This window comes from Cyrtonyx montezumae, unplaced genomic scaffold (assembly GCF_038088225.1).
Source record: "Cyrtonyx montezumae isolate F1298 unplaced genomic scaffold, pur_monq_1.0 scaffold_3, whole genome shotgun sequence".
NCBI classification, from domain to species: domain Eukaryota; kingdom Metazoa; phylum Chordata; class Aves; order Galliformes; family Odontophoridae; genus Cyrtonyx; species Cyrtonyx montezumae.
In genome coordinates this window covers 52,346,162-52,371,588 of record NW_027072034.1, presented here as the reverse complement: position 1 = coordinate 52,371,588, position 25,427 = coordinate 52,346,162, and the positions used below count along the sequence as shown (strand labels likewise).

General features: G+C 36.5%; 1 protein-coding gene across 1 annotated transcript in view; it reads right to left on the bottom strand.

Annotated features, from left to right (window-relative positions):
* The window catches only part of SYTL5 (synaptotagmin like 5), a 61,109-nt gene extending 36,511 nt beyond the window's left edge, over positions 1 to 24,598 (bottom strand). The window contains exons 1-7 of the mRNA XM_065741569.1: positions 24,110 to 24,598; positions 16,417 to 16,632; positions 7,993 to 8,105; positions 6,765 to 6,891; positions 4,791 to 4,916; positions 1,385 to 1,538; positions 182 to 311 (exon numbers count right to left, since the gene is read on the bottom strand). Coding sequence (XP_065597641.1) covers positions 182 to 311; positions 1,385 to 1,538; positions 4,791 to 4,916; positions 6,765 to 6,891; positions 7,993 to 8,105; positions 16,417 to 16,632; positions 24,110 to 24,228 — 985 coding nt within the window. The 5' untranslated portion in view covers positions 24,229 to 24,598. The remainder of the gene's footprint in view (positions 1 to 181; positions 312 to 1,384; positions 1,539 to 4,790; positions 4,917 to 6,764; positions 6,892 to 7,992; positions 8,106 to 16,416; positions 16,633 to 24,109) is intronic.
* Positions 24,599 to 25,427: the final 829 nt, after the last annotated feature.

Here is a 25,427-nt window from a genome sequence, read left to right as displayed (position 1 = left end):
CTTATTAAGTGGCATAAATTCGGTTAGTAAAAGGAAGAATGTGTAGAATGAACATCAGCAAGCATATGAATCTTATATCTGATCTTCTGACGTACACTAAATACAGAAATTGCAAAGATATAAAAACAGTCAATCTTCTAATGATAAAGGTTAGCAGAAAAAAAGAAGACTTAATACTTGCCTGATGACAAAGATACTCTAGAAACTGCAATGGAAGGTGTTCCAGATGCTTTCCTATGGTGCTTCTTCACTAAATTTTCAGGAACACTTTCACTTGCTGGAATAATCATGCCATTTTCTAAGTCAGTGTCCTGCTCAATAAGAAAAATACACATCACAGAAATACAGAAAGTAAACTTACCATCTGACAGATGGACAGACAGAACTATTGGCTTTATACTAGCATCATTTAAGTAAGGTTAAAACTAAATGGATTTGAACTAATTAAATTATGAGAGCTTAATTCCTTAAATAAAACTAGTATGCTTGATATTATGTTTTGCTGGGTTTTTTGCCTGTAAAAGGAATATCTAAGAACATCACTGCATCCAAATTGAATGGATTTACCTTTTGCAGTCAGATCTAATGCACTTGAAATAAAGTCAACCTGTGTGCCAGCAAGAATATAAATATTAACTTATTTACAGCACTCATAACTGGCCTTCACAAACACTAATTTGTTTTTATAAAACATTATATATTAGACAAAGTATCTGGAAGCTGGAAGAAATTGATGTGTGCTCTCAATGAGATGGAGCTCAAAAGCTCATCTACTTCTTTCCACTGATAAAAAGAATTATCTCTGACTATAAATATATCTCTAGAGGCCTAATAACAACAATTAAGAGGAGTCCCAGATGTTTCATTTTGACAGTGTCTAGCACACATTATGTGCTATGCCATAATCTATCAAATCCAGAAGAAGTTAAAATAGTTACTTATATATACATAAAATAGTTACTGCTTGATTTTCTGCAAGTGCTGATCTTAGTCCCTCAGAAGTCAAGGGGAGTGTACTGAGCCCTACATGCTGGACAGTCACATCCTTAGCTCATGGCACTTATTCAAGGCTCTATAGTATCAAAAACACATACATCTATCACTTGAGCTTCCCACTTCAGATTCTGTAAGTCATTATGCAATTCTGGATATCAGCAGCAGTTTCTAGACAGAAAAATGCCTGCCAAACCAAAAACCACATCACGGATACAGCATGACAAACCTTGCTCTAGTACAGAACTTCACTGGCCCCAGCAGAATTAAAGAAACAAGATCTTATCTGCTGGGCTTGTCCTTCTTGAGATACAAATTGATGTAACAGAGCAGACACCAGCCAAGCCTGGCGCCAGCTCTGTTTGGTGTCAGCTCTACATAGGGAACTTACCCTGCTGTAATCTGCAGTCATGCTGCGTGTGCTCAGTGCAGGCGACCTGGGGAGGGAAGCTATGGAAGCATTGCTTCTGTTTGCAGGGCCCATGGCCCCTCTCGGATGGCCTGCAGCTTCTGTACTACTGCTGTTCAGCGAAAGAGTGCTTCCTCTGGGAAGGAGATAAGAGTAAAAAAGTATTACTTCTTCTAGCAAACCACAGAATAAAATAATAGCGATAACAGTTTATTAGAATTACGTTGCTCTGGATGAACTGTGTCATTCACTGGAAGGAAATGGTCACCTGGAAAGACAAGCATAAGTTGGGGTGAATCAATTATATCATGTCTACACCTGTTTTCAGTGAAGAGCCTAAGCAGGCACCTCTTCTCCAGATGCTGCATTCCCACATGTTCATGTGACAGTATGTTCACATCCCAGCAGAAGGTGTGAGGCCTCCTGTGTGACTTCCCACACAGGGAAGGAGCTGCTCCTCATTTTGAAGAAAAATTATCAGGATCTGACAGTTCTGGCCACTTCTGCCAGCACTATCCCTAGAAGCTCTAAAATCCTCAGCTGTGCACTCTCCTTCCTCTCCAAAAAAAAAAAAATAATTTTCCCGTCTCCTTAGAGAAGTGCTGTCCTATTTATATAACAATAATGACTTGTGACCCAAGCTGGCAAATCATTTCAACCAGACTGAAAAGTGACAAAAAAGGATCTGTGGTCAGCATACCAATTGCTGTCTAATACTGCAACAGACAAAGAGTTTCTTCCATGGGACCTTTTCTATTAGAAAATGTTGATCAGTGCATGTGCTAGAATGCTACAAGGGGTAAGCTGTTGTTCTCATTTTTATCACTTTTTAACTCTTGAAAGAATGAAAATGATTTTAAAATTTATTTTAATGTTCCCAGCAAAAGTCCTATTTCTATTTCGAATTTGATTAGTAGCAAAAATCCAAGTTCCTGACATATATTCTTCCCTCTTTCCCTGCAAACATCAGTTCAGATATTTTCATTTTCCTTTATAATCTAGGGAACTCTCAGAGAGCCTTACCAGACAGACTCCTACTTACTATTTCAAACAATTACTGATAAACAGCAATTGATGCAAGCACCACAGCCTTTTTCATGCAGAAAATGCAGCACCAGAGGATGCTGGTGGTGCAATTTTGCTGGAGAAAATGTTATTGGAACTTAAAGTATATTTTCAGCTTGCTTAATAAACATTTCAGATCTGTAAAAATCTTCATTGTGGTTCACATCTGAATTTCACCTCCACTTTAGCCTACCATACCATGTTAGTGTAATTGCAGTAAAAAACAACATTTTTTTTTTATCAGAACTACTGCTGAACTGAGAACAAATGCTCAGCTCCTGTCTCACAACTACTCCAAGCAGGGAACACAAACCACATTGATAGAGCTATTAAAAACAAGGAATAGAAAGGAAAACTCCAAACACCAGGACTGTCTACTAATGTTAAATTACAGTATTTTGTCCATTAGTGATCATACAGTAACCTTTTAAACAATTATCATTCAATTTCTTGTATCAACAATAGTAGATTATTTATAATTAACTCATTCTCATGCACGTGCACTTCATATAATCACACTATTACTTTTTAATCTGATGAACTGGTGATCAACAAACCCTAAAAAAACACAGTCTGGTTGAATTTTAGTCCTATCTGCTCACATGAAGATGTGTCTTTGGTGCTGTAAAGTCAGAAAATCAAAGCTACTGGCTGTCATCTGTATTTTGTCGAAGCTCTTGTATTTCAATGCACACAATTTCTAAACCTGCTATGGTTGGTTGCTGAACTGTATTAATAACAATAAAAAATAAAATTTGATTTTTATTCTGTCATATAACTTTTGATAGATTGTTCTAACTTTCTGTTATAAAAGCTCCTGTTACAGACTTTTTTCCTCACTCTGTAAACTAATATAAATCAACAAAAATGTTCCCAAGCCACACAGGTCTGGGATAACAAGGATTTCAAAATGTGTTATAAGAGATTCTGCAGTCATCAGTCAGAATGAGTACTTGCACACCAGACCACAGAATCATAGAATGGCGTGGGTTGAAAGTGACCCCAAGGATCATCAACTTCCAAACTCCTTGCCACTGGTATGGCCACTGACCAGGTTGCCCAGGGTCCCGTCCAAACTGGTCTTGCACACTTTCAGGAAAGGGGCATCCACAGCCTCTCTGGGCAGCCTGTTCTAGCAGCTCACCTCTCTCTCTGTGAAGAACTTTCCACTGACATCCAATCTAAACCTCCCTTACGTAGACAACAATGAAAAATGTTGTTATAAGATTACTATACTGCATTTCCATGTGGTAGACAAACCTCAGTGCGATGGTGTAGTGATTGTGTAAATGAGTCTGAAATTCCTATACTACTCATCTAGGAAGTATCCTGACGCTGCAACCCAGTTTGTTTAGCTGCAAAACCAGTAGACATTTCCTCTGTGATAGAAAAAAACAGACCACGAGATGAACTGAAGGCCCAGGCCTTACCATTCTCGACTCAGTACAGCTTCCCTTAAATCATAATACTTAGAAGAAAAATTATTTCTCAATCTCCTTGCTGGTAGGTGAAATACTTCCAATTTTGACAATGACACTAAAAGTTGAGGGCAACTACAAAAATAAAAAAATACGCAGGAAAATGTAGGACAGCATCAGTGACACAACACACTATTACATTCCCTTAACTTGAATCAGTGATAGAAGGTTGTCTGGGAAGGTTTGTTGTTATTCTTAATAAATTACTCAGCTCTATAAAGTAATGATGGATGGACTATAACAAATGTTTTGAACATCTGTACAAGGCAGGAATTTTCATCCCTCTACAGAAAATCAGATTATAAAATTTCCAATGTGCGTACCTGAGCAAAACAGACTACCCATCTGAACAAGAAAAATAAAAAAACTATTCACTTAATTTTTGAAGGCAAGACATGAGAGGAATGTTGCATGTGGTATTTTATAATGCTATCAGCATAGGCAATAAAGATTTTCTGAGACCCAAAGAATTTGAAATGAAACCCTATTAGAAATGACTGGAATATAATAATCGAAAGAGAAAGGCAAACAGAGCCTTTGAAAGAAGAAATTTTAAATTATAATCAATTAACATGTCATTATAAAAGCAAAACTTTGGAACAAAGGGCCTCAGTTCTGTAACATGAACACAGCTTGCTGAAATTAAAGTCAGAAAAGTAAAAATGGCAGCAGTCACCACCAAAATGTAAGAGAAAGGAGAGAAAAGAGAGACTGACAGAGTACTTATTTATGTTATCTTTCTCATCATGATCACTCAGGGCAATCAAAGACAATCCAATTTTCTGGACTGGCATGAACCCTTTGGTCAATCCCAGCACAAACTGCAACAGATTTCTGCTGCTCACCTCTCAGAACAAAGTGTTGACTTGCTACTGTGCAGGCTTTGGCTTTCAGCTTCGGATCCTATGCTCCTTCTACCTTCATCTTTTGCAACTGTAATTTCTCCTTTGGTAGCTGCCCTTATTATTTTCCTGATGAAAACAGGAAACAAATAAATGTTGTAAAAGTAGCAGTATATTTCTCAAAAACAGCAAACTGGCTGAAATACCACAAAGTACACATTCTATTCATTTCATGTCTGAGCTATGGACAACTTTTGGACTAGATGATCTTGTAGGTCCTTTCCAACCTTATGAACCTACGAACCTATGAACTTGGGCTATAATGGTCAATAAAGTTCGAAATCTGGATATTAAGCTGATTCCTATGAACAAAAGCAGCATCATATTTACAATAAGCTACTTTAAGACACAGAACATCAAAATATCACAGAATCACAAAACATCAACTTCTTGCTTTGAACTAATAGTGCCTTTTGTGAAAATTCTCAAAATTTTACAGGATATACATAGCAAAGAATTTTTTATCAAGTATGTGTATTTTCTTGTAGGAAATTACACCATGTGTATTTTCTCTTAAATATCTCTTTGCCATTTCTATACGTGTACATAGCAATACCCTCTGAAAACATACCACTCCCCCCTTATCTTGCAATACATGGTTTAAAAAGATGATGGAAATAAAATATAACTGAAAAGTCACAGTATGCTTCACAGACAAACAACAGGGTATTAAGGTTTCCCATGACGCTAAGTTTAAGGAGTTGGCCCCAAAATAGTTTTGCTAAAGCAAATTAGCTCATATATATGAACATGGAACCTGACTGAGGAGGAACTAGCAAGTAAGGAAGAGAAGTAATAAATTACTATTAATAGAAGTGGCCTACTTCTTATAAAAACAAATTCATGGGGAATGTCACCATTGGAAAATGTTCAGGCCACAAACTAAAAAAAACACTAAAACCCACTAAAATAATAACAACGGAAAAAAGTTGTTTCTTATGAGTAAATAAGACTTTCTTATAAGTAAACAAGTTCTATTCAATGGATTTAAATAAAAGAAGATCTGAAAAAACGTATTTTAACGCTCTATAGTTACTGAACAGCATAGTTCAGAGAGAAATTAGTTCATAGAGAAATGTCTACAATAAATTCCCAGAGGTGGTTCCTTCTTCGCCTTCATTTGAGAAGCCAGAGGTGTTCTGATGCTCTTTTTCCCATTATTAAAGAGAGAGAAATGCTTCACATCGATTTCCTGATTGACTGGAGGAAGGAACTCCACATCCACTATTCTTCAACAGTCCAAGCGTAGAAAGCTATCTACCATCCCAATGGTTAGGATCCACAGCTCTACTCATAATGTGAACTTTCATCCAATTTTAATTCCCATTCACTCAATTTTCTCAAGTTATGTTTAAACTCCACACACACAACCATATATTGAATGCATCTGTTCATGTCCCCTGAGAATGAGTGAGTGCTCCTCTAAGGCCATGGCCTAACTGGAGTTATACACATCATAGGCTATAAATGACCACTATCATATCTCTTCACTGTCACATAAAAGAAAACAAACAAACAAACAAAAAAACAACAAAGGAGCACTGCTTTGTTGTTAGACTAAATTTGTACAGCTAGAAGCCAAAGTGAAACAGGACTTGTAAATGGAAAACAGGCTTTCCTTGAATTTGCTTTCTCAGCAAGCCTGCTTTTAGAGATCCTCTGCTACTTCAAACATAAACAGGAAAAATCCAGGAGTTAAATTCCTTTTCTCCTGCTATGTTTATAGCTGAAGGGTAATTACAGCTGCATTTCCTAGGAGACAGCAGTCTAATTATAGGAAGCAGCTTTCAACTGAAGACTCTTTCTACCTGTGGAAAATTTGGGGCTGATGTGGAACATTAGAGTCGCCAAAGACAATCCGTTTGACTCATGCAGCTGCTATGTGATTTATCACTTTCCAAATAGAAAAGGTTTTACCCTATCTTTCTAGGTCCACCAAAGATTGATTTATGCCCAGTTACAGAAGAGGTTGATACTTCTTTTTCTTCGCTCTCTTGGTGTTCATCTTTGCATGTTCTTTCTTCATCCTTACTGGAAATTTTATCTTCAGGGGAGGGGAAAGGAAAAACAAAACAAAAAAATAATATTTAAACATGTAAAGGCAGCAAACAATAAACAATCTACAAAAATAGGTTTACAATTTTTTAGTATTAAATGAAACCAGATGATCAAATATCATACAAAAACAGCTGGAAGGGTTCTTCAATTTTGCTTTTTAATAAAGGAAAAATATATTCAAGTAGTTTGCAGTGTTTCTGCCTGTCAGCTTTACTGTTGAACTATGCTTCTGAATTTATCACTGACACTACAGTTGATAATCAAAGGACTTGAAACATAATTTTCCAGTGTAAAGCATTTTCTGGCTTGCATGAAATGTTTTCTTAATTCAAATGCATGCTCATTAAGGAGCAGATGGTGGAAAAAAATGGCTTATTTTTTCAAATACGTCTATCAAATATAAATATATGGTGAAAAAAAAAGTGAAAATAACAAAACATCAAAAAAAGGAACACCAAAAACATTAGGCACATCAGACTGACAGTTTCTGAAGCATACTGGTAGTGGAAAGATCAGCATTTTGCTAAGCAGTATATTTGCACCAGAAATTCCTGCAATGGCAGTAAACCAGTCCTTCCCCTATAATCTGCCAGTAAGTACCACATTCCTACTGAAAGAAGAGAATGCTACCTCTGAAAATAGGCTACCTAAGTACCAACTTCTGTGATCAGAGTGAAAAAAGTTAAGAGAAAAGCATCAGGATTCAGACTGAACTCCTGTTTCTTAATCCAGTGGTACCAGCAAGGTACAATAGGAGTTCACAGACACTACATCCTTACTTTGCTCAATCAAGGACAGTGGAATATTTTCTTCACATAAGAGCACAGATGCAACTCATTGGAGGTATCTGGACCAAAGTTACCTCTCCAATTTTCATGTGACATTCCATCTGTTTGGACAGTGAGGTTTTGTGCTGTGCTCTAGCTCCACGTTCACCTGAGGCTTACCTTTCCTATAAGCTAATCATTCACAAACCTGTTTACATCTTCTACAGTGAAGAATGAAATACAACAAAAGTAAAACACACTGGGAACGTGGTTTAAATGTATTAAGCACATACACCAAACCCCTCTGTTGATGTCCCTACCTGGGGATTTGCGAAGGATGGATTGTCTGACAACATCAGTCCCAAGATTTGATTGTTTGAAGCGCTTTGCTCTCTCTTCAAAAAACCATTCTCCTGTCACTATCCTTAGTTGCCTGTATGGGGAGAAACAGAAAAAAGCCAGGGAAAGGTGCACGTTAACAAATCTGTCTAACCAAAACTTCTTTGGTCATCATTTGCCCATTACGTTCACTAACTCTGGGCAACAGTTGCACAGTTAAGAGTAAAATGATCGATTGTAGAACTTGAGACAGGAGGACAGGTAGCAAACACACACACACACACACACACACACAGAAATCCTTGTACTTTTAGAATTAAAACTAATTTTCAAAACCAGAAATTTACATGGCACAAAGTAAATGTTTTAACCACATTTACCATTGCCTCAGAAAAGATCTAACACCTACAATCTCCCGAGTCCTTTGGATAGTGAACTGCTCAACAAGTTTTCGGCAGCTCCAAAAGATGAGAGCTGTAGAGACAATGGTGATATATAGAAGTAAAAAAATTAAATAAATACAAACAGCCAGCACCAATCTTCTGCCACCAAAGTTAACAGTCATGGACTTCCACCTGTTTATTACAGTTTGCAGAAGGATCATACATATTTTTCATACAGTACTCTAGGTTTCATTTGTTGCCACTCCAAGTGCAGTTTTTCCACAGGACAGGACTGTTATGGATTAACCATGTGTGTGAGGTTCAGAGTTCAGACAGAACTTTTGTCTTTGATAGTGTTTTGGAATATGCTGTTTTGTTTTCTGTTCTTGAGGTAGTTGGAAAAATTTCAGATTCTTCTGCCTATGTTCACAACAAAGAAATCATTCATCATCATTGCTGTTTTCCATTGATATGTTTTTTATGCTAATTGACAGCATTTCTTTGAACAAATTTCATTATATTAAAGCATCACCATTTCAGTTGCCTCACGACCTACAGCTGATGGCAAAAAACTACTGATCACAACTATTCTAAATGGATGAATAAATAAATATATAAAGCCACTCCAATAATGACTTGGCTACAGGTAGGCTCGTGCTTTCTTGCTAACCTATACCAGAAAACAAATTATTCAGCCTTCCTGGCGTGAAAATTACTACCGATGGATTAAGAGCACTGATCAATATTTAAAAATATATATATTCAAAATCCAAAACATGCACACAAATGAGGAAGTAGAAGGTTACTGCTTTATCTCATTGTTGCATACTTGTAATGTCAAAATCTTGTACTTTGTATTCATAGTTAGTCATTATGCAAGGTGTTAAATAAAATCTCTGCAGTTCCACTCAGAAATATTAAATGACGTTTTTTTCAGATGCAATTATTGGATTTATTGCATTAGAACCTACCTGGCATGCAAACCAGTTTCTCTTCAAACATGCATTTTCACAATTCATTTACACCACCTGCTTCACTGTGTGGTTATTTTTGCATCAAGGTTTACAGTAATTTTAGTGCTTTGTAGCACACTGTAAAACAGTCATACCCTCAACTATACCAGTGTATTCTACTACAATATATGTGATGTATTATAAGATCTACACAATTCATTCATTTTTCCCTCAGTCACTCCTAGGCTTGACCATAGAACTTCACAGGTGCCATTTTCCCCTTCAATATAGGCTTTATTTATGCTGTGGGTGGAGGTAGGAGGCCCTCCCCTTATATCAACCTCCTGGAAACCATCAGTAGTCAGCCAATGCAAGTGTCATCTGTAGTAAGTATAGAGGCCTCAACCTTTACATTGTGGGGAGGGGGTGGAGAAAAAGCTCTGTACTTTTGAACTTTTAACACACTAACGTGGGATGGGACAATGTATTTTTCATGTATGCTTAACAATAGGAAGGCCAGTGTTCATATCATCTTAATCATTCGTACATTGCAGGGATATCTACAAAAATAAGTTTTGTTCCACATGAATGGAAATGACTTCACATTATATGACTGCCAAAAATTCTGACTTGAGGTTTGAATTTCATAATTGCACTTGACATTCTGAAATAAAAATTGAAAAGCAAAATCTAACCATCTTACAATGTCATTATTTCCACGCATGTGTAATTATGACAAAGACAGACATCCTTTCCTCCTAAGATAGCACATCTTCTATTTCTGATACTGAACCTAAATGAATCATTTTCATCTAGATAATTGTTCCAGTGGGAAGAGAACCAAGAGCATACACATCCAACCACTGCTCCTAGGTTTGTTTTCAGTTGTTTTCAAAATGGACTCAAGTCCATCACTACTGCAATCGTGGTACGCTTATGCATTTTCTTTCCTTCATCAGTTAACACATAGCATACAAGAAAAGTGTTTTTACCAAAAAAATGTTTAGTCTGGCCTTCCAGGATGTATGACAGATGCTAAGGCCAGTAGTTTTAGAAAGAAGGAAGTGTCATAAATTTACCAGTAGCAATTTTCACTTGATTGCTCTTTGCTATTTTCAAAACATCTAGGAAACCTATAAAGAAAATAATGTTCAAGTAGCTACTTTAATACAAAATACTAAAGATATGTAGGTAAACTCCTCATGCACTTTTATTAGTGAGCCAGATAATCACATACATGTGTGTGCGAGGGAGTACACCTAGTGGTTTCCTTCTTCTTCCTCTCTATTCTCCCAACAGACAGATTGACTTCATTAACACACTGCTCAGCTTGAAAACGGAATACAACCTGTAGCCTGTCCCTATCAACAACTCAACCTGTTATTTTCCACTCTCCTTTTTGGAAGATGCTCCGGTGTTAAATGTTCAAATGTAGAAATTCAATTTAAGATGGAAATTCCCCCAAAACAAAAACAACAACAGAAAAACACCACTACCACAACAACTGAATGAAACAGTCTTTCTGTTCAATCATTCAGCCTAACACTCAGTACAGGAGAGAGACTTAGTCCAGCTTCCTTCTCCTCTCCCATTGTTCAGATAGTTCACTTCCTCTCTGGGGAACAAAATTGGAAAAAAATGGCAAAACCAAAGGCTGGATAAAGCGTAGCCCATTGATAAATAAGCAAAACACACACACACATCTTTTCATGTATTCAATTGCACAGAATACTTTCCATAACATAAATTAACTCAGGGGTATTTTTTATATACTGTGAGGCTATTAAATAGAAACATGTGACTCTATTAAAAGCAAATTTACCTGGAAGATGCAGTGGAGGGAAATTTGAACATTTTTATTCTAAAGCACATGAAGTATCTATTCTTAGGCTCCTAACGTGAATAAACGTCACTACGATACTGATGAATTTTCATTACACTTTGAAATAATTATGTTGTCTCAAAGACAAGTATAGGTTTCCCATTACTGCTTAATTTTCTTGCGATAACTTGGGCCACCTAGAATCACATAATCATAGGGGTTGGAAGGGACCTCAAGAGATCATCAAGTCCAACAGCTCTGCCAAAGCAGCTCCCTACACCAGGTCACACAGGTAGGCGTCCAGGTGGGTCTTGAATATCTCCAGAGAAGGAGATTCCACAACCCTCCTGGGCAGTCTGTGCCAGTGCTCCGTCACCCTCTCCATAAATAAGGCATTTTATCTTGCTGAATAATTCAAAAATAAAGGCACTGTTCATATACATCTAGACATAATCATAATGAAAGACAGCATCAAGATGCAAAATCAGCTTGTCAGAAGACTGCTTGAAGAACACTATTTCCCTCAATCAGACACTGACCATTTTTCATGTTAAATTTAAAATATGAATAACATTTTAAGATGTTGCAGGAAAATGTGATTTTGATGGGAAATTTCTCTTCTAGCACCTGTGTTTGATAGATGCTGATGACCACAGCTGTTCCTTGTATGCAGGGAATGGAGCAGAAAATTCACTATTTCACCAAGTACACTGTTACACAAAGGCTCGTTTTATCTCACTAAACACCACAACACATGATCTCATTAATAAAGACTATCTTCTTCTCTACACTATGACAACAGACCACAGAACCTGGAAGAAGACTTGGCTCTAACTCTTCTTGACCTTTGAATAATTAATCTTGAAACTTTATGTTCTATGTGGTAATAACTCTGATGGTGGAAAAAAAGTTATTTTCTCCTTATAGACACACAGATGGAGTATACTTCCTCTGTAATTGGAAACCGTAAGGCAATTTACATATAAACCTCAGTCTGTTATTCTCAAAAATCCTAACAACTCTCAGTTCTCACATTCAAACTTTTTTCCCAAAATTCACTATATCTCTTTCTGAAAGTGGTTTAGAATATAATTAATGATTTGTAATGAGCTTCTCTATCACCATCTGACTTCAGTGAAATAGTATAAAAAGGTATTAAAGATTATTTGGAGGAATGGAAGAGATTAAGTCAGACTTGCTTACTGCCACATGAAGACACTCTGTATGACAGGAGAACAAAGAGATAGACTTAATAATTTAAACAAACTAGTACCTCATCCCTTCAGCTACCATTATGCTACCATGCAAGCGTTTAATTTGTTCAGAAAACAATACTGTGTTTTAACAAAGGAGTACCTTGAGATAACCTGATCTTCAAGTTAATCAACATGTTTGCAAATTGGCTCCATCCCTTTTTTTTCTGCTTTTTATTAATTAATTTATTTTTGTAACTGGATACAAACTCACCCTAAATATTAAAGCAATGATATTTTATCACAGGCTATAGGACAGAAAGTCCTTTTACTGTACTAGAAATCTCAATGAGTGTTCAGTGACTGGATTGGCAAGTCTCAAGATGGTCAGAAAAAGAGAAGGGTCAAAATGCATTAAAAGAAGAAACAGGCCAAACCTGGCTGACACTGTCAACACTTTCTTTAATTGCCTAAGATGTCCTTCGTTTCAGCAACCATTCTGGATTGTTATTTGTGCAGTTCAAGTGATTCATCCAATAAATTCTTCAGTACCTAAACATTTCTTTTGTCAAACACAGTAGATTCTCAGCATTTAGATTTCTTCACTGACACCAGATGTATTGCAGCAGGCTTTCCAAGAGTTCAGAAAGACTTTGTCACGGTTTTATGATTTTTGTTATATTATTGATATTCCACATCATGACATCATGTGGTGTATTGGGAGTTAAAGAGTCAATGCTCCAGCTCCGTGGATCATCAATAGTTCTGGGTATACCTGTCTCAGAAGAGAGGAAGAACTACACTTCCCAGAGGACTGTGTGATGCTTTGTATCTTTACGTGTTTCCGCCCAGAGGGAAAGATAAAAACTCTGCGGTCACGGGACTCTCTCTTCCCTTCGGGATGGAGCTCAGCAGTGGGTGTTTGTTGCAGCCGTCCACCTTCAGTGTTAGCGTAAGGCCTTCGGTTTATCGGACACTCTCTCTCTTGCTCATTTTATTTGATTCATTTGCCTCAGTTCCAAATATATTGTATTATATTGTGTTATTTTCCTTTCTGATATCTTATTTAGTAAATTAGCTTTCCTCCTCAGATCATTGCCGCTGTCCTTGTCCTAGGCCCATCTCCCTTCTCCTTTTTTCCCTTTCCCCTTTCCCCGGGGTGTGGGCCCGTGGGCCCCTGCCTCAATTGTCACAGTACCGGGTCAAACTTTCCTGCAAACTGCTGACAGACTTGCATTTGAATGTGTCCCCTCAGATAAGCAAGGTTAGTATATAGTATACTGTGCAGTTTACTGCTACCACCACCACCTTAAGCAGTAGTTAATAGATGTTCTTGAGGACTGTTCTGGCAGAGAAACCAGTAATCAGTTAACCAAAGAGACCTATCTTTTAAAATTCTCACAATGTATACAACAACATACAGATGTTACAGTAGGTGCTAGTGTCTGTACTGGTGTTGATGTAAACCTCTTTCATCAAGGTTGCTAAAGGAAAGTAAGCATAAAGAAAAAAGAAAAAATACTAGTAGGTTTTGTTAAGTCATTAGCAGGGTAAAATAACTCCGTTTAATGGTCTCAAACACTGTATGCAGATCAATTCTGCATAGCTGAAAGTTCTTTCTTCTCCTGTCTTTCATTTCCTAATCACACAGTGTAACTGCCTCTCTTACCACTGGTTTCTCATTTACTTGTCCTTGCCTTCTGCCTTTCAATCTTGCCAAAACCTCTCTTCGTATTAAAGAACTACCTAAATGTAATTCAGAAAGCCTAATAATCCCTGCCTTTCTCATTTAAATAAAACAGAGGAAAGCAACAATGAAAGAATTTAAAGTAGAATTATGCAGTGATTATATTTAACTGAAACATCTGTCTCCACATTCACCTCTATATTTTCCATACAGAATACGTTTTCTTAGCAGCATAACAAACAATTTACAGATCATTAACTGCTATTATAGTCTCACAAAAACAATGTATATAATGAAAAGAACAGGACTGTATAATGTATTTTGTAGACCATAATTCTCTTTGCACATCCTGAGTGATACAGGACTCATCCACAGTAGCATAAACCTGTTGATTCATGTGATTCATGTTCAGCTTTTCATGCAGCACAATACCCCAATCCTCTCCGAAGGAACAACTGCATAAGCTTTTTTTTCTCATTCTGTGTTTCTGCAGCATTGTTCTTGCCCAGGTGTTATTTGCACGACTGTGGGAGCTACCATTTACTTTTCCTTCAAACCACTTCTCTAAAGTGTAACCATCACTCAGAGCCCCAGGCCTGCCCTTCAGTGTGTCTGCAACACCTCTCAGTTTCATGTCAGCAGCAGGTATAATTGACAAACTCATCTGCTGCATCATCTAAGTCCTAAACTAAAACACTAAACAGTAAAAGTCCAGGGAATATTCTGCTCAAACCACTGTTTATTTTGACAATGAAATGCCAGCAGCTACTCTGACAAGAGAGCTTTGTAGTTCTCCATATCTGCAATTACACTGACAGAATTTATTCTAGATCGCAGTCCCCTTCTTTATAAACTCACAATAACAGTATGATAGGAACCATCCAAAGGTTCACTGAAGTTAAATTACAAGACATCTATGCATCCTCTTTTATCCATGATGTTTGTCACCCTATCAAAGTAAGAAATTAAACAGTTTGTGACATTATTTATTCTTGAACCAGCTCTTACTCATCATCCTGTCAGCTCTTCTTAGCTCTCAAACAGTACTGTGATCATTTGTTTCAGTATTTGCAGAGAAAATACAGGTAATATGACAGGGCCAACAAATTCCATGTTCTTCATTTCTTTATTTTTAAAAATCAGAATTGCATTTGCTATCTCCTCCTTGTCATCTCACCTAGACCTCATAATGATGAGGTCTAAAAGGCACTGAACTCAGATCACCCCAGAAATTGTCTGTAGAAAACTACAAGGAGCTCAGCCAGGCCCCTAATATTTTAACATTTCATAAAATCAAGTGCTTGAACATGACTCACCTTAGAAGAGGTGAAAAGATGTCCTCTGGATGCATGTGCACCAATGCAGAGCTTACAGCATATGGCTAAAAACTTAGATGTTAGCCTTCTTTTAAAACTGTTAGGAGACACAAACCTTAAACTCTCTGTCCTGCTGCTCCATTAATCTTTCACTAACAGTCTTGGTAGCCAAAGTCTGACATAACTACCATTTGGGGTTCCCGTTTTTGATACAATTTAGAAAAAGCTTTATCTTCCTGAACTGTAGAAAACAAACAAACAAACAAAAAATGCACCAGCCAACAAACCACCAAAAAAAAAACCCAAAACAAAACAAAAAAACAACTCCAAACTCCCTGTATGAAATAATCAAAAACTCCTTCTAAGAAATTACTGATTCTTACCCTTTTATCATGTATTTTCATTAGATTTCCTTATGGATATGGGAGTTGAAGTGTAAAAAAATTAAGGTAGTTAACAAAGTTCTATTGCACCACGTACCTTTCTTTCAAGGTTGTCTTACTAAGACTAGCTATAAAATTTCATATTATTATATCAATCAAGGGAAATACTCCTCCAAATATACATTAAATAATTAACTTTGAACATACAACAGCTCTTCTTGTTTATTCATGTAATATCTGGTGTCAGTATACCAATTCTGGTTTTCAGCACTGTGTTTTGTTGTCCTCAGTTCCCAATATTCAACATTCTAGCAGTGAGAAAGGTGAAGATCAAAGATTAATCTCTCTCTTTGTTTTCCCCTTCCACCACAGCACAGTTTACTTCAAAACTCTAAACACCTCAGAATTCTAAACATCCAGGAAAAAAAATGTTGTAGATATTCTGCCTTCATGCAGAAATGCTCAGTTGATGTAAACACAGAAAACCAATGGAGGATAGAAATATGGCCTGAAGTGCTTGGCTTCATAATTTTTATACTTCTTTTGCTACAATCCACCTACAACATCAGTCAGAATGCATAGTATCTGGCTGCTCTTTATTTTGTTCATTTTGAATAAGTTGTTCATGTTTGCATAAGAATTGTATTTATGAAAGCTGCACAACTTACGCAATCTTGGCACACACTGAGCACTTCCACTGCCCATCAGTTCCCACTGCACGACACTTATTGCAGACTCGAAGTTTGCAGGTCTGGCATAGGTCTCCTCTGTCAAAGATAAAGCCCAGGCCTTTCTGACAGCGAACACAGACCCTGCTGTTGTCCTGTTGACAGTGTCGGTTTCCACCTTTCCTTTTCACTTCCAGAAGCTCATTTTTCAGTTTCCTAGAAGGAAGAAAATAAAAGCCTTTAATTAACAACTGATCTGTGAGTGTTATTTGGATAAAATTTTTGGAGATCAAGCAATATGTCCATATGTACAAAGAAGGTCATTAAAAATGTGTTTCATAAATTAATTGTATTTTTAACACATAAATGACAAAGAATAAACCTATTCTCAACCTCTCAGATGAGCAGTCGAGGAAAACATGCAGTCTTGTGGTAGATCAATATACATGTCTGCAGACAGCTGAACAGTTCTGGACCACTGTCAAACTATCTTTGCCTCTACATTATCAATAATTCAAGTCATGCTGAGTGCCCGTGTTGAATGCAGCACTAAATTGAGATCATTTTATACCTCCAGGTTAGGAAAAGAAAATCTTTCCTGTAACTAGTGAGCATCTGAAACTCTGACAGGGCAGAGTTTGCCATGAATACAAACACAATACTGCAATGGCTATTATTCTTAAATCTTAAGAAACAAAACCAACTAACATATAAACAGATATGACATCATAGCGTAGCACCACTTTTTATGTTGTTGTTTAATATTAAAGGAGAATATCACTTTAAATAATATAAATTTCATACTACCAGTTCTACCACTGACTCTGCAGGATAAAAATATTTGCATTTAAAGATCTAATTTAAAAACTACAATTTTAAGGGTGGATGAGTTAAGTCCTTACAGAGAAAAGAACCATATGCAAAATATAACTACTACTACAACTGCAAAAACAATCAACTGCACTGATTGTAAAAAACATCTGTATCTCAAGACAATGAAAAATGAAATGTTAGGAGGGAGTAAGTGAGTCATCTGAAAAAAATACACCATTGTAACAACCTCTAAACAATTACAGCCTCTAGTAGTAGCAGTTACACAGTATGGAAAATGGAGCACAAATGCACCATGCACCTGAACTGATTTATCAGCATCCTTTATCCCCCAGTACAGGAACCAGCTGCACCGTAAGCACTCAATTTTGTCAGTCTTACTTTTGAGCTCTCCTTAATTTTAAAGGAATCTAATTAATCATACTGTTAATATAAATATTAAATAAGAATTTGTCTTTATCAATCTCCTAGTAATATTAAAGAGAAGACAAAGTCAGCAGCAGTCAATTTAATAAGCTGATGGAGAAATAATTCTGTAATACATTAAGATTTCTAAGTCATCTACTAAGACAGCATTTGACAGAGGATAGATGTTAAGAAGAAAACTTATGGGCAAGGATATTGGAATATTTTGTCATTCCTCTAACTGTGAATTTATATTAAGATCTCTTTTCTTTTTTGACAAACACCAGAGAGGAGGTTTGTTGTAACTACAGCTTCAGTCAGTTCTAAACAATCTAAGTCCTTCTGTACAGGGCCTAACATACTACAGTAAGCATTGAGGGAGACAAAAAAAAACGAGCTACAACAAATCTGAGAAATTACCCAAGATTAGGTCCACAAGTAAATATGAAAAGCTAGCACTCTGAAACGATGAGGAAAAACATGCAGGTAGCAAGAACTACAGTTCTACAAGAGCAAAGCCAAGGACAAGCCAGCAGTCATAGCTGTAGGCACCATCACTCAGCACCTGAAAGAGGCACAAAACAACCCCGAATGAGCTTGAACCTTTCCTACTAATAGCCTTGTTGCTTCAAGCATCACAGGCACTTGCTCGTTTCACAAATGCAGTCCCAAGAGATGGAACATTTGCTAACCCTTGTAGCATTGTAGAAACAAAGAAGTGATCAGAAGCCTTAAGAGAGCCTTTTTTTTTTTTTTTTCAACTTAACATGCTTTACCTCAAAGAACATGCATACCCTATGTTTAGAAAAATTGGATAGTTGTACTGGTACAAGAGGCACAGCAGGCACATTTACATCTTAACAGACATAGAGCACAGAATTCAAATATCCTTAAATTTTATTCTGCCACTCTAAATTTTCCAGAGTTCAAACAGTTGTAAAAAATTTCATTAGAAAATGAAAGTCTTCACTCATATTTGACACGATACCTGGAAAGTAAATGTTATTGGCAAGTCTCAAAAGGATGACTATTACTAATTTACACTGACATTTCCTTGCATTGTAAAAACCTAGCTACTTAAGTACCTATTTTATAAGCATTTCACATTTTGCTTATGGAACAGGTTTTTTATGATAAAAGCTACCTTAAGAATATTTAACTATGGAGATATATTGGTGACAATGAAAGGAAACAGAAAGGTAGAGATGGAATTTGCAAAGGAAAAGTGATTTGGAGTGATGAATAGCAGAATGGGGGACAGTACAGAAGAAAAGGGGACATGGGAACTAAGATCATGCTGGAGACTAACATTCACCTGTTTCCACAGATCAGTGTTTTTCCTGAGCAAGTTCTTCATCCTCTCATCTAAGAACTGTAAACAAGATTTAAGAAAACACCACCACCACCATCACCAAAATCTCAAATTGCCTGTTGGTTTCTTTCTAACCTTTGATGAAATCAACTGTATGCAGAGCATAAGCATATCAGAACAAACCACCATTAGAAATTCTTTCATAAATGGAAGATCTTCATTCCTGAGGAACAATGGAGTGCAGAATAGGCAGCTCTATCCTTAGAGTATTAGCAGTAGGACCTACTTCATTTTGAAAACTCTCTGGTTCAAGGAATAATAATGTGTGACATAAAACAGTTCAATTTCCAAATGGTGCAGCTGCCTGACAAGTAACTTCATTTCTTCCCATCCACATGGGGATAAACAACATGCTTTAATATAAACACTCTTTCCATAAAATATAATTTATAGCCAGCATTGCAGAAAACATAGACTATATACTACTATATACTAATTTGCAGTCATTTTGTGCTTACAAACAAGTCCAAATATATATCAGGTAAATCACCTCTACTGTTACACAGATTTGAACATTTGCTCTAGCATTTGCCTGTAGTTACCACATGGTGTAACCATACTAACAGAATCTCCTATACTATAATGGAGACAGTATCTTAAATTGCTTCTGTGGATCTATTCTGACTGCTCAAGAGATACCATTGTAATAAACTGAAGAGAGAGGAATGCTAACTTCCCCTGACAACATGGAACTGGGGTTCATGCAATCCTTATACAACTTCTGGCAACCTAAGCAATGTGAAAATGATGAAGGTAATTACCCAATCAAACCTAATTCTTGTAAGAAATTGGCATTTTCTTTAATGGTTATCTCAGTTCAGCAATTATTACACTGGTGTCTTCTCTTCTATAAGCCTGGCAACTCACAGCTGTCTAGGAATACACTCAAGGTAAGAAAGCCATGTAAATTACCAAGTAAGCATGTCATGTGTTTGCTTTAATATTAATAACAAACTGAAGAGTTAGCTCCAAATGTTAAATGCCATGACCGTCAGATGCAGGTGCCTGTGAAACACCAGACCTGGGAGGAGGCAGCAGCACAGAATAGAGACAAACCAACAAACAGATTCTTTTGATTAAGTAATGATTTCATGAATTGCAATAGCACACATTTAATGAATGAGGGCTGCTCCAAAAGTAATGCCTCCTGTTTTATTATGTTGGCCAATAACAACAAAGGTGGATGTTGATGGTACAGCAGTAGTGACTGAACCTTCCCACCAATATTTATTTCCATTTTGTTGCCATGTGACAGATAACAGCAGAGAGGCAGTCTGACACAATAAGCATCTGACGCAGAAGTGCACATAAAGAGAAAGTGTGCTATTGAATTTCTCCATGCAGAAAGAAATGCTCTCACTGACATTCATCAACACTTGCCGACCGTTGTTGGCAACCAAGTTGTGGATGTGAGCACAGTAAGGTGGTGGGTGGTGTGTTTCAGCAGTAGCAACAGTGACAGTGGGTCATCTATGCTGGTGCAGATTTTTACCAGTTTGGCATACAGGCTCATGTTCATTGTTGGTGAAAATGCATAGCTCACTGTAGTGATTATGTTGAAAAAATAGTGTTTTGTAGCTGAGAATGTGCTGTATTAAACACTGTTATTGTGCTCTTTGTATTTGTTGTAGTTTCTGTGGACATAAATAGGAGGGATTACTTTCAGAGCAACCTATGGGTTTACCTAAAAGGAGTCTTAAAAGAATAAAACTTCAAAAATAGTAAACAGATAGAAAAAAAATACATATTCCAGTTAAGAACAGTTAATTCAGAGTATACTGACTGGCACAGTCTGGATGCAAATTTCTCCCAGCAATTCAAATTTATAATTCAAAAAAAAAAAAAAAAAAAAAAAACCCAACAACAAAAAAACATTTGTTCACCTGGTATGGTTAATTTCACTATTTTTACATAGCTATTTTAGTTCTATATCACAGAATTATTTTAACCAAATAGTCATAATATTTGAAAACAATAATAATCACTTGTCTGATATCAAAAGCTCATACAACATTTAAGAAACAAAATACTATTTTCACAATTAATCTGAAAATTTAAATCTACACTCAAGCAAAATTTTCAGTTATACAAAACACACAGATGTAAAGATATAACAACTTTTTTATACTACCAAAGCTAGAACATAGAAAGAGTCCTTGCTGCCTTCTGTGTATTTCTCACACGTAGGTGAAATGTTTATACATCATATAAAAGCACAAGAACAAACACCTGTATTTCAGAATGCAAGTATGAGTAGTGACTGTGAATCTAACTCTTAACAGTTTGATTACTAGAACATCCTTCTATGCTAACTATTGCTTCCTCACTGAATACAAAGACCCTTTCAAGTTATTATGGCTTCTGAAGAATTAGAAACAGAAAGAAAACAAAGAAACAAAGTCCACAACAATTATCAACAGACAGATTTAGTATAGTGTAGAATGTAACAGACAGATTCTGTATAGTGTACAAGCAAGTATCTTGCCAGAATTAAAAATGCATTAAAAAAGGATTTGTTCTCTTGAAAGTACTCCAGTAAAATATGTAACAGATTGCACCAAATGGAATTTCAAAGACAACACATGTTCCTCTGAAGTACACTTACGAGCCATAATTAAAAAAATCCTTGCCAAGTTGTATTCAGGAAGAAAAAAATACAAAGTTTTCAACAAAGCAGATACCCATCCAGCTTTGTACAGCTGTGTGTCTTGAAAGTCTTCTATGACTACATCCCATCACTGTCAGACACAGTATGGTCTAATGACAATACTCCAAAAACGCCTTGAATTTCAAACCAACTGTTTAATATAGGTGCCAGAATGAAGTACAACATCATAACTTGTCTTAGCCTAACTAGCAATGTATTTCAGATTAATTTTGTTTCTTAAAGTGCTGTTTTCCTTTGTACCAAAATATTGATGAGTCTAATACTAACTGTACCTTAATCGAACTACATCCTGCGGAGGTGCTTTGGGTTCTCAGTAGATTTGACAAAGTGACTTTCAGTATCACAAAAACAAACCAAAACAAAACAGGTAAGTAGAATTTTTAAGTCATTAAAAGAAACAGAAAACAACATTAGTTTTAACTTACAGATTACTTCCATGTCCTACTTGACAGTGGGACACAACAGTAGAAGCAAAAAGTTTTTTAAGGAGTTTGGGGAGCTAGTGATCTGATTACGCTCCTGCACTTCATAGCAAAGCCTGTGATAGATGATTACTGCATGGCACACATATTAAGGCCACCACCTTCAAAAATCGAACTATTTTGAAATGATTATCCTGTTACAAAATAGAACACAATGCCTGGAACAAACAGTGCTCCATCTGTTTTCTTGTTTTCTGTTTTCTTCTTCATCTGGTGAATGATCACAGAATCAGGTTGGAAGGGACCTCTAGAGATCATCTAGTCCAACCCACCTGCCAAAGCAGCTCCCTAGCCCAGGTTGCACAGGTAGGTGTCCAGGAGGGTCTGGAATGTCTCCAGAGAACACTCCACAATCTCTCTGAGCAGCCTGATCCAGTGCTCCGTCACCTACATTGTGAAGAAGTTCCTATGCACGTTTGTGCAGAACTTCCTCTGCTTGATGATGAAGGTTAAACGTTAAACAATTAATTTGCCCACTCCACCACAAAGGTACTCCATCTCTTCCAGCCTTGTACTAGGAGAGAGATGCCCAGTCTTGTACTAGGAGAGGGATGCCAGCTTTACCCCTACTCAATTTAGATGAGTACCTATGTTCATTCTTCTGAAAGATTTAGATGAGGTGCTAAAGGACTTAATTTAGTAGTTGGGTAGAGATAGTGATAGGAGGATGGTTGGACTAGATGATCTTATAGGTCCTTTCCAACCTTATGAACTTATGAACTTATGAAAGAGTTGCAAACCAAAATGGGCATTGCTCTTGGACTTGGTTATCTCAAGAGCCAAAGCCTTCTAAAAGCAGTGGGTAACTCTGCATGGATTCCCAAATAATTTCATACAAAAGAAGCCTCAGCAGGTGCTCAATGCACATCTAAAATGCATTTTGGAAAATCAAAGAGAACAATGCAGCCTGGTCTCGGAAGACATGTACAGAAGTCAGCAGATGCTGGAAATCTTCCATTTGTAATCCATTGTACTTAGCAGTCTCATCAACACCAAGTGCTGCACATTGTCCACACTAAGCCTGTTTCTCAGAATCAATATTAGATAGAAGGATAGCAGGGAGAAGCAATTGAAAGCAGCAGCAATGTACTGGAAACATGTTAGAACCTTTAAAAACTGATACTTTGCTGAACTAACTGAATTGGAGTCATCATCTGAACTATCTGGGTCTCAAACTGCCTCCACACATTGTTCTCTCAGTTTTGATTTCACTTTTTTTTCCTCTGAATACATGAATTCTATTATTAAACATTCTTGAGTCTCTGCTTCTCCCATTAGTGTGTTCTGAGCCACACCTCCAGTTTGATTCTTTTTTTATTAGTAAATCTAATAATTAAAATAAGTCCTAGGATTTTAAAAGTAGTATTAAAGTCAGCCAAGACAATTTGGATGTACTTTCAGAGTAAGCAATCAGATTTCATTATAGTATACTTCACAGAATCATAGAATCACCAAAGTTGGAAAAGACCTACAATATCATCCAGAATTTCCACTACATTTTAAGCTTTCTATAATGTTATGAAGATTAAACGGCAGCTGTCCAAGCAGTACTGCAGTTCTAAATTATAACAATTTGAAGTATGAATGGGCAATGTTTTAGATAATTCTTATATGAAAGAAACAATCACTAGAAATAGTTTACTACCCTTCCTAGAGTAGTTGTTCCCTTTACCAACAAATTGCCTCAGTGAAGTTTAAAAACTATTTCCTTTCTTATTCTTATTCTTTGAAGCAATGGATGCATCAAAATCTTCTTTTCATAAAGGGCCACACAAGCAAAAAAAAAAGTTTTTATACACATTTGACTTTTAACTAACTGTACCATCTCACAACATTAATCCTTCTTCCATAGCATTTAGGAAATCTTTGCTAGGGAACACGTAAGTATATATAATTCTGTAATATAGATATTTTTAATAACAATAAAAGTATTACCTTATCCTTTTGTCTTCAACTTTTTTCAGATATTCATCTCTCTTCAATACTCCCAATATCATTTCCCTTTCATGTTCCAACAAAAACGACAGATTGATGATCTCCAAGTGCTTCGCCATGATTCTTCAATGACACTTTCGGTGAGTGCTTTGTCTGATCAGTTCTCCCAATGAATTATCTGCAAAGATCCAAAGGCACTTCTGTATCTGAGTTACAATATTCACAGTCAAGAGTTATTTCAAAAAATGCTTCTTTAAGTTAAACAGGTGTCAAAGTTGTATTACCTTCCAACTATACAAGAAATAAAGGTTTCCTTTTTGTTTTGTCCTCAGAAAAGCCATTCATTTTCCTTGTTACTGAATGCCCCTGGTCCCTGCCGATGCTCTCTGGCACACTGCAGGCTTTCAGACTCCATTCGTAAGCAGTTGCAGCATCAGTTCCCTGGCATAACTGTAGTCCAGCACCACAGATTAGCTGGGTATATTTACTTCAAACTATCTGAAAGTCAAAAGAGACAAACGGAAGTGATTTTGACATCACTGTTGTGGTCTGATTTAAGAAAGACTTAATCAAGTACTGGTTTGAAAGCCACCAAACCATAAAATGCCTACTTAGTTGCACACCATCGAGTTATCTCAGGGAATAGGTATAACTCATGCTTTCTATGTTGTTGTTTATTTACTCTAATGGATGATAATTATACTCCCACAAGGTCTCTGTCTAGTGCATTACAATTTGCAATTCCCTTCCTACTGCAATAAGCTTAGATGACTATATTCACTTTGTAATACTTCCACAATAATAAGGACCAGGAGGGGAGTGATCAATCTGTTTATCCAAAATTAAATAGTTGAAAATGGAAAGTAGAAGATTAGCTATTTAAAAAGTGTAAAGACTTCAAAGGACAGGACTTACAGTAAGATTCACCCAACATCAGCAAGTTACCCGTTATACTTAATCACAGCCACTTCAGAGAAATGTAATAACTTTTTAGAAGTGGTATATTCAATTACTACAGATTAAATTTAGGATGATACATCCTAGAAGAGCTCACTAAATACAGTGAGAAAGAAGAGTGACTTGTTAACGTGCAGCCACATGGAAGCAAGACAAATTTCACTGTTTTTTTTTGTTTATTCTAAGCAAAAAGCAACTTACCAAAAAAAAAAAAAAAAAGCCTACCAAAAACATTGGTAGGCACCTTGGTCCATTCTTGACCCTATTAGGAGAAAATCATCAGGAAGTAAGCTGAAAAATTCTACTTCGTTTCTTTTTTGTATTTATATCTGAACAGGAAGACAAAAAAAAAAAAAAAAAA